General features: G+C 40.0%; 1 protein-coding gene across 1 annotated transcript; it reads left to right on the top strand.

Annotated features, from left to right (window-relative positions):
- The first annotated feature begins 6184 nt into the window (after window positions 1-6184).
- LOC134204396 (uncharacterized) lies at window positions 6185-6919 on the top strand. The gene has a single exon (XM_062679213.1). The coding sequence runs from the start codon at window positions 6185-6187 to the stop codon at window positions 6917-6919; it is 735 nt and encodes a 244-aa protein (XP_062535197.1).
- Window positions 6920-9851: the final 2932 nt, after the last annotated feature.

Raw genomic sequence — 9851 nt, 5'->3', positions numbered from 1 at the left:
TTGAATCAATTATGCATATTAGTATAAAACATGTTGGCATCCAATCATACACACTTAATAAATTGCCGAATTCGGTAAAATTTTACCGAAATCTCAACAGCTGAACTGTTCGGTAAATAATTTTAGTGCTTGTCTGTGCTTTTGTCAGTTGATCACTGGACATAATTACAAAAAATCAGTAAAATTATTTACCGAACAGTTCTGCTGTTGAGATTTCGGTAAAATTTACCGAATACTGTGAAATGAGTTAAGTTAATTCTATAGAATTAATCATTTTCTACTTATAGTAACTAAGTTATTGCTAAAAGACATTATATTATTACAATTGCTACTAATATATACCATCTTGAGTTTGACTAGAAACAATCTATATTTTCAAGCTTGGGCTTTGTTCAACAGGCAACAGCTTACAAATTACAACACACACGAATCGTTATGTTATATTACGATGTCGTTATATTCATCCCTACTCTATGTAACTCTACTTTGGTTAAACTTGTTTTCACTAGACGGTCCCTAGAAAAGATTTCGTCTTTGTCATGGGACGTTGCATGCTGATATTTACGTTATCCAATGTGATGCGGGAGAAACCGTGGGCTGGAAATCTCTTTAATAAAGATAAAAAATAAAAATAAAAAATAAAGAGCTTGCCTTCAAAAAATGAATCAGCCTAAAGTGTAATTGATGCTAAGGGTGGTGAAATATCATACACAACACTGACGCAATGGATAGAAATTAGCACCACCCGACCCGACCGGCGAATGTAGCGTGCAAGCGATAAGCATGATGCATCGGGGATCTGAGCGGCGCAAACAATGAGCCCCCTCAGATAAACGAATTTGTGATTACAGTGAACACAGTAAGATTCAGACGATGATTTGGCGAAAATCGAAAAATATTAAATTGGTATGATAGTTTTGTTCCATGTATCTAATACAAAACTTGTTTTGCCTGCACGTGTGCACATTGGACGATAGCATAGATTCTGAACAAGCATGCGATGTTCTAGACTGTACGTCACCATAGAAACGCAAACAAAACAAAATAGGCTCGTATCTTTGTCAGTGGTTGTCTATTCATGCGCGTCCAGTGGCTATAGAAATGATTTGATGACTATTTCTCACAACATCAATAAATTGATCACTGAATACACACATCAATGTTTTTGGTGGGTGATCAAAAATTCCACTTCGTTATGATCATTTCTAAAACGATGAAGTGTGCGAGCTTACGCATGAATCAATGTTTATTTTATTTATTATAAGAATTTTAGTGAAATGACATCTTTTGTAATCATTTTTTACGCTCTCGGAGACTAACAAATTACCTTTGCAATACAAATAGCATGTGCACAGTATCACTCCATAACTTCTTCTTCTTCTTCTTCAATGGCTCTACATTCCAACTGGAACTTGGCCTGCTTTTCAACTTAGTATTCTATTAGCATTTCCTCAGTTATTAATTGAAAGCTTTCAATGCCCGCCATTGCATGAGTTGAGTATGTATCATGTGTGGCAAGTGCAATGGATACACTATGCCCAGGGTGTCGAGAAAGTTCCCAACCCGAAAACATCCTAGACCGGACCGAGAATCGAACTCGCCATCTCCGGATTGGCAATCCTACGCTTTTGCTCGCAAGGCTATTGGAGACCCCATAACTCCATAACACGGTGACCGAATGTCTGAAAATATCAAAGTAGATTTTTCGTGTTTTATTTGTGGCAACTATCTCATTTTTGGTTGCTATTAAATGTGACTCTCAATATTCTGAAGTAATTTTCCAAAGTTCATTGTTACATAAATTTTGTTAATAAGTGCGCAGATACATTGTTTTGACGTAGGACTTACGTCTTTCTTTACCAGTATAGTGTCATTTAGATTTTTTTCCCAATTTAAAAACCGAAGTACTGCTTGGCTAAAAAACTTAGAGTAAAGTATGTATGCCTAAGCATGCCTAAAAATAGGCATCAGAGTGTATTCTTCAGTTTGTTTCTATCTCTTATATGCACTTTGTTGTTTTCTTTTGTAATTTCTATACATTTTATAATTTTAATCTTGTCTTAATTGCAATAAGTTTCAAATATTGAACAAAATGATTGTTACTTTTATTGCTTTTACTAGGCTTATACTTTTTTTCTTAACAGGTAGGGAAACAGGACCCCTATCAATGCGCTTATTTCAAAGACTAAATTTGTTTTGTCTCTATTTCCGAGATTTTCAGCCAGTGGCTGGCTCAACTGGTTAAGACTAAATATATTATTTAACTCATTTTCATTCAGTAATCGAACACCATTAATGTAAAAAATACTTGATGATCACTAGAAAGACTTTCGAACATATGGTCGAAATAAGAGAAAAAATAATTTACCGGTGATGGATCGACTGTATGTTTAATTCTATTTATTGAACGGCTACTCAGTCTTACAATTTTCACAACGAGTTTATTATTTACCCGACGTTTCGACACGGGAATTGTGTCTTTTTCAAGGGGAAAATATTTCTGTTGTTACATACATACGACGACAAACAACAGAAATATTTTCCCTTTGAAAAAGACACAATTCCCGTGTCGAAACGTCGGGTAAATAATAAAATCGTTGTGAAAATTGTAGGACTGAGTAGCCGTTCAATAAATAGAAGAAAAAATAATAGAAATAACCATTTTAAACCAGATTTGAATCTGACGTATAGAAAAAGTTGACATATTTGTTTGTCAACTTTGCTTTTTGTGACACAAACTCATAATGTTCCACCATCGATCTTGCTCCAAACTCGCTGGCCACAGAATAAAAAATATCAAAATATTATATACACACGTTTTGTTCTTATCTCTTACGGGAAATCAGTAAGTCAGGAAAAATAGAGGAAATATTTCGGTACTTATTACTTAAATAATCAAATATTAAATCACTATGGTTATCCAGGCCTTCTATAAAAAGAATCGTATTCATTTCAATGCACAGGTTATGCCTTTGTAAGAAGAATAATTTGGTTTCACTCTATTGTCGCTCGATTTAAGAATAAACCAAAATGGGTAGAATTTGGCTAGTTAAAGTATTTTTCATCTATGTTTCTTATGAAGAAACTGAAATTGCAGACTTTTTTTTAAATGTAATAAAAAATTTTCATCAAAACATGGATTTTTTTATGCCATTAAATCATTGGCTATCTGTGTGTGATTTGATATTGTGAACAAAAACAACCCAACCATTTTGCCCCGCTGTTTAATTCATCTAACTCCGACTTTTTATTATTGACAGAAAAATAGACTTTTTCTTTAATGACCCTAAAAGATATTGAAAGTGGAATTTTCGTTATCTCATACCCTTGGCATACAAGTTATGAAAAAGTAAAAATAAATTAAAAAGGTAAAATAAATGCCCTAGGCGACCCATCTTGCCCCTCCCTACCCAATATACACACGTCGTCGTAAAAGTCGTCTTCGTTCCGTTTGACCCACAGAGGCAACCACGTCTCCGCCAACCACGCAGTCTACTGTTATGGAGATTGCAAAATTGCAAATCATCTTCGATCTGATCGTCCCACATTGCTCGCTGCGCAGGCCTTCTTGTAAAAGTTCGACATTTCAATTTTTTGCTTAGTTCCAAAACGTGTGTCTATAATGGTTAAATATGACTTATAAAAAGTCCCTGATTTACCCTCCTTCCGGTGTTAGTGCCTTTATCGTGCAAGTGCAATATTTTATGGCAAATTGCTCATAAAAAAAGTACAAATAAAGGCGTAGCCGGTCACACGTTCACCTCATAAGCGTATGGGCTTGGGCTCGATTCCCATCATCGCTAAACCATCGATAAAATGTAAGCGGAAGTGTCAAATAGAATACCAATGGCTCTCCCAACAGCTGATGCAACTCATGGTTCATTCGCCTCCTCCACGTACCGGCCGCCATCTGCCATGGTACGCATTTCCTTTCAAAACTTCCCGTGCGCGTTGGTCCTCCACGTCCAGTTCTCTGTTCGTAGAGAACTACCGGTCTAATAAGCGTTTTGTAGATAGTCACTTTGGTACGTCGGCGAACTCTATTCAATCGGAGCATTTGCGGAGTCCAAAATTCCAAAATTCTGGGTAGATCCTCCCGGTTGATGATGCCGAAATTGTCGTCGACGTATCTCCACCATATGTCGGATAGTACTCATTGTCCCTGTGGGTTGTCCTCCAAATTCACACAAAAACGGTGATAAAGGATTTCCCATCGGGTGCACCCCTCTTCTGTTTGTAGAAGCTTTCACGGGAATCACAAGGGCGTAACTGTATTGATCGATCTTTTTTCCATCGATTTTATATTCCGTTTATAACTCAACTGTTTCAAAAGCTACAATCGTGATTTTTTATTTGATTCGGTACAAGATGTAATCAGTTATTATTGTTATTATTATCGTCTTTATTAAAGAGGTTTTCAGCCCTTGGCTGGCTCACCTCTATAGATGTAATCAGTCTTGAAGATGCCAAACCATTAAATGCACGGTAAAGAATTGCTATTCACTACACTACTACAGTGTTAAAGAGATTACTTCGCCGAAGAGAAATCGATCAATGTAGTTACGCCTCTATGATATTAAGAGCGAAAGTTCTTCGTCATGCATTGCCTTGTCAGCTTTAGGTACATCTTCACCATTCCTCGCCATGCTTTTTTTTAACTAATTTTATTTGCTAATTATCTAATACAGGCATTCGTCCCTTAGACTAGGTGTTCCGTGTTTTCTTAACACTATCATCCTTATTTGCTATGTTACATTTTTAGTTGGAAAAAATATGTTAAGCTCTTTCGTCTAAGACGAGTTAAGTAACTCCATTTAATTTCACCAATTATTTCGATATCTTTGCAGATACCTATTTCGACCACAACTGTGTGGTCGTCTTCAGTGTCTCGTACTTGACTCGACTCGACATTTTTAGTTATTATTAATACATTTCAATTGCCTCTGTCAATTAGGATTTTTCCTCTGGTTGAATTGAACCACGTAGGAATTACAATGTTTTCAACTTAAACTAAACTTAACCTAATTTATACTAAGGGTACAGGAGCTAATCGTTGCAATAGAAGACTGCAACGATTTTTGTCTAAAATTGGAAATTATTTTGTTGGACATTTGTTGCAATGTCTCAATATTAGAAATTCTATATGAAGTTCATTGGCACTGTACCACCACGGAGGCAACTTCAGAATCATTTTCAAAATTTTATTTTGAATTCTCTGAAGTGCCTTCTTTCTGGTATTGCAGCAACTAGTCCATATTGGCACAGCATACAACTTGGCTGGCCTAAAAAAAATTGTAAATCAAAAGTTTGTTCTCAAGACAAAGTTTTGATTTTCTGTTTATAATTGGATATAGACACTTAATATATTTGCTACTGTGGGGAATAAAGTGAGCCTGAATAAATCATTCGCATTTTTTGATTAAATTGATAGATAAAGTAAAATGTATTTCTTATTTCATAATAAATTTGAAATTCAATCGTAGAAGGTATTTGCTGTTGTGGTGATGGAAGATGATCGAGGCCATAAGATACATGCTAGGGCATTGTTGGATAGTGCAGCGGAATGCAACTTAATTAGTAAGCAGCTGAGGAAAAAGCTTTCGGTTAAGGAAGATGGTAGCTCGATAGAGGTCATCGGTATCCAAGGGGTGGCATCCAAGGTACAAGGAAAAATTACTGTCTTAGTACAATCTCGATTGACGAGCTTCAGTCAGCAAATGGAAATGTATGTTAGGTGATCGACACTTACACTTACTAGAATATTCCAAAAGGGGTCCAATTGGCAGATCCAGACTTTTAGCAAGGGAAACGAATTGATCTTCTGCTGGGGGCAGAGTCATTCTTATCTGAACGTCGTATTCGGTTGGGTGACAATTTGCCATCGTTGATCGATTCCGCCTTTGGATGGGTGGTGACGGGCAGATATCCGGTGAGCGGACCTATTCAATCGGTCCTTTGCAAGGTAGCGGTTTCTAGTCGGCTCGACGAAGTACTTGAACGATTCTGGAAATGCGAAGAAATTGGACTGGAAAACACGTATTCATCCGAGGAAACGAAATGCGAAGACCTTTTTTCCAAAACTGTAAAACGAAATGATTCTGGGCGGTACACGGTGTCTTTACCAAAAAACGATGAGATGTTAGCCAGATTAGGAAGTTCCAGGTCGCTTGCAGAAAGGAGGTTTATGCAACTGGAGAAGCGTTTGGGCAGGGATGACAAATTACGTGAGGCATACTGCGCTTTCCTGGAAGAGTACGAGGCCCTGGGTCATATGCAACTGGTATCAAGAACGGAAATAACAGAAAGTCGGTGCTACCTCCCACATCATCCTGTTGTGAAGGAGGATAGTACAACCACAAAGGTGAGGGTTGTTTTTGACGCCTCGGCTCAAACAACCTCAGGACTGTCCCTCAACGATGGGTTGCTCGCAGGTCCTGTAATTCAGGATGATTTGAGGTCTATAATACTGCGAAGCCGAACTCGTCAGATCATGCTAGTGGCCGACATAGAAAAAATGTTTCGGCAGATACAAGTCTGCCCCGAGAATTGCCGTTTCCAGTCTATTTTGTGGAGGTCGCGTGCAGACGAACCATTATCTACCTATGAGCTTCGTACCGTTACATATGGCACGAAACCAGCGCCTTTCTTAGCCACAAGGACTTTGGTTCAACTGGCTACGGATGAGGAGGAAAACTTCCCACTAGCGTCGAAGGCTATAAAAGAAGACTTCTATATGGACGACGCTATAACAGGAGCAGATGAACCGATCGTTGCGAAGAAGCTTAGAATTGAACTGGAGGAGTTATTGAGGAAGGGAGGATTTGTCCTACGAAAGTTCGCTTCCAACTCTGAGACAGTCCTAGAGGATCTAGCTGTAGAAAATCGTTCAATCCAAACAATCGATGGAATTCAACGGTGAAGACGCTTGGTTTGGTATGGATGCCTAACACGGATGTTTTGCGGTTCAGTTTCCGAATCTCTCCATTGACGGAGGATGCGATATTAACTAAACGAAAGGTTTTGTCCGAAATCGCAACTCTTTTTGACTCATCGGAGCGGTTATAACAAAGGCCAAACTTACAATGCAGCTTCTGTGGCGCTTACAAGATGAAAACAACCACCAATTAGCATGGGATGTTTTTCAACTTCCTGTGAAGGTAGCAGAAAAATGGATTCGTTTTCATCGGCAGCTTCCCATTTTGAACAAACTGCGAATAGAAAGATTGGTCATAGTAGCAAAACCGGTGAATACCCAACTGCATTTTTTTTTTCAGGTGCCTGAGAAAAAGCATTTGTAGCCTGTGCCTACTTACGAAGCGAAGACGTAGAAACCCAATCAATCCCAAGATTGGAGTTATGTGGTGCCCTACTAGCTGCGGAGCTGCACCAAAAAATCAAAGCTTCGATTCGCTTCAGCGGAGAATCATTTTTTTGGGTAGATTCAACTACCGTCTTGCGTTGGCTGCTAGCACCTCCGGCGACATGGGCAACATTTGTCGCCAACCGTGTGTGTAAAGTGCAAGCAATGACGGAAAGCTGCAACTGGCGACACGTACCTGGCGGACAAAATCCAGCCGACCTCATATCCCAAGAAATCTGGCCGGAAGAAGTTATAAGCAATCAACTATGGTGGGAAGGGCCTTATTGGCTAAGTACAGCTTTGGAGAATTGGCCAATGCAACAACAATTCACTTTCGGAGAACATGAAGAAGAACGCAGGCGAGCTGCGTTTGTGGTATCCACAAAAGAAAATTAGATTTTCATCACGAAATATGTGGCACGATTTTCCAGTTTCACTACTTTGATCCAAACAACTACATATATACGACGTTATTTACACAATCTTCAAGCAAAATCTGGTTCTCGGAGGTCATCTAGTTTCATTTCGACGGAAGAGCTGCAACAGGCGGAAAATATCGTCATACTTCGAGTCCAACAATCGACCTAACTAAGGGAGCAAGAGTCCCACGACCGTCTCCCCTACGCTGGTATCATCCAATCCTGGCAAACAATGGGATGCTACGAGTTGGTGGACGAATGGGTCAAGCCCAAGAGCCAGATTATACAACTCATCCAATTGTACTACCTGCTCGACATGTGTTCACCACTCTGCTGATGTGTTATTATCATCATCGTCTTTTACACGCTGGACCACAGCTGATGTTGGGTACTATTCGTCTACGATATTGGCCTTTCGGTGGACGAAATTTGGCAAGAACGATTTATCATCAGTGTGTGCGATGTTATCGCACGAAACTAAAGGCTATTCGGCAGTTTATGACGGAGGTGCCAGTCCCTCGAGTCACCCCAAATAGACCGTTCGCATCTTCGGGAGTGGACTACTTCGGTCCAGTGTTCGTTCGAATGGGTCATCGACAGCGAGCAGTCAAGGCATATGTATCAGTTTTCGTGTGTTTTTCGACCAAGGCGGTTCATTTAGAACTAGTGACGGACATGTCGACGGGCGATTTATCCAGGCTTTAAGGAGGTTTGTCTCGCGTCGTGGGAGGTGCTCCAATTTATATTCGGATAATGGCACCAACTTTGTTGGGGCCAAGAACCAAATGAAGGAGCTGATCAAAAGGTTGAGGTCCAAGGAGCATCACGATGCTGTAGCGAAAGATTGCACTGATGATGGCATGGTGTGGCACTTCATTCCACCCGGCGAACCCCACTTTGGTGGGGGTACGAGCAGCAAAGGTGCATCTGTTACGGGTGCTTGGAGACACGGTAGTTACTTACGAGGATATGGTTACGCTCCTCGCTCAAGTGGAGTGCTGCTTGAATTCCAGGCCATTAACTCAGCTCTCCGACGATCCCGGGGACCTGCAACCCTTAACCCCTGGTCATTTTCTAGTAGGATCGGCCTTGCAAGCTTTACCAGATGAGGAATTGTTGCATATTCCTGTTGGAAAACTCAAGGATCTTGAAGCCACACAGCGCAGACTACAAGATTTTTGGAAAAGGTGGAGGTCTGAATACCTTACTCAACTTCAGGCTCGCACCAAATGGTGGCAACCACCTGTGGATGTCACTGTGGGCAGTTTGGTCGTAATAAAAGAGGACAACATTCCGGGGAGTTATCCGGTGAGTCACGTCGTCACTGTAATATAGGATAAGATAGTTAATCTAATAAATAAGTAGTTTTTTGATTAAAGTGCAGTGTTTGCTATATCCACGTTTGTGTTTTCACTGTACGGTATCGAAAGCCGCGATAATCGGTGACAAGCTTATCATTTACAAGCTGTGGGCAGTGATTCCGTCAGCAAGAACTGTGTTTGGCGATTTTCTGAGTTTAACCCAAGGGAACCAGTCTAGCTATCGAACACATAGAATAAATGGCAAAATAAAATGGTAAGCCATATGATAACTGTAAAAGGCAAAAAATAATGGTAAGCCATGAAGCAAATTTTATGGAAAAAGCTTCATTGAGAAATACATAATTTAAACATCGTGTATTTAATTTTGAAGTTTGTCTCGGCTTATGTGGGAAAATTATAAGCTGAGTTTTGGAAGCATCCGGGGAAATTTTCCATTTTTGCAAGTAAGTGGAGAAAATATCCAAACTTTTTTGCAAGTGTCGGACCAGGTGTTCGCCACTCGCCAAGTACTGCAGAAATGCCGCGAATACAACGTGCCCACACATCATCTATTCATCGACTTCAAAGCCGCATATGATACAATCTATCGGAATCAGCTATGGCAGCAATTGCACGAACACGGATTTCCGGATAAACTGACAAGCGACGATGGATCGAGTGATGTGCGTCGTTCTAGTTTCAGGGGCATTATCGAGTCCTCCGTAAACTGCGTGGTTGGTGACGGACCGAGCCGAATGGAGCAGACTCTTA

The sequence above is a fragment of the Armigeres subalbatus genome, unplaced genomic scaffold, assembly GCF_024139115.2.
Source record: "Armigeres subalbatus isolate Guangzhou_Male unplaced genomic scaffold, GZ_Asu_2 Contig561, whole genome shotgun sequence".
Classification (NCBI taxonomy): domain Eukaryota; kingdom Metazoa; phylum Arthropoda; class Insecta; order Diptera; family Culicidae; genus Armigeres; species Armigeres subalbatus.
Note: the sequence above shows the minus strand (reverse complement) of the source record. Positions and strands in the feature narration are given on the sequence as shown.

Bases quoted from the DNA above. Each gene is read 5' to 3' on its own strand.
- LOC134204396 (XM_062679213.1), top strand. From the start codon at position 6,185: ATGCAACTGGAGAAGCGTTTGGGCAGGGATGACAAATTACGTGAGGCA.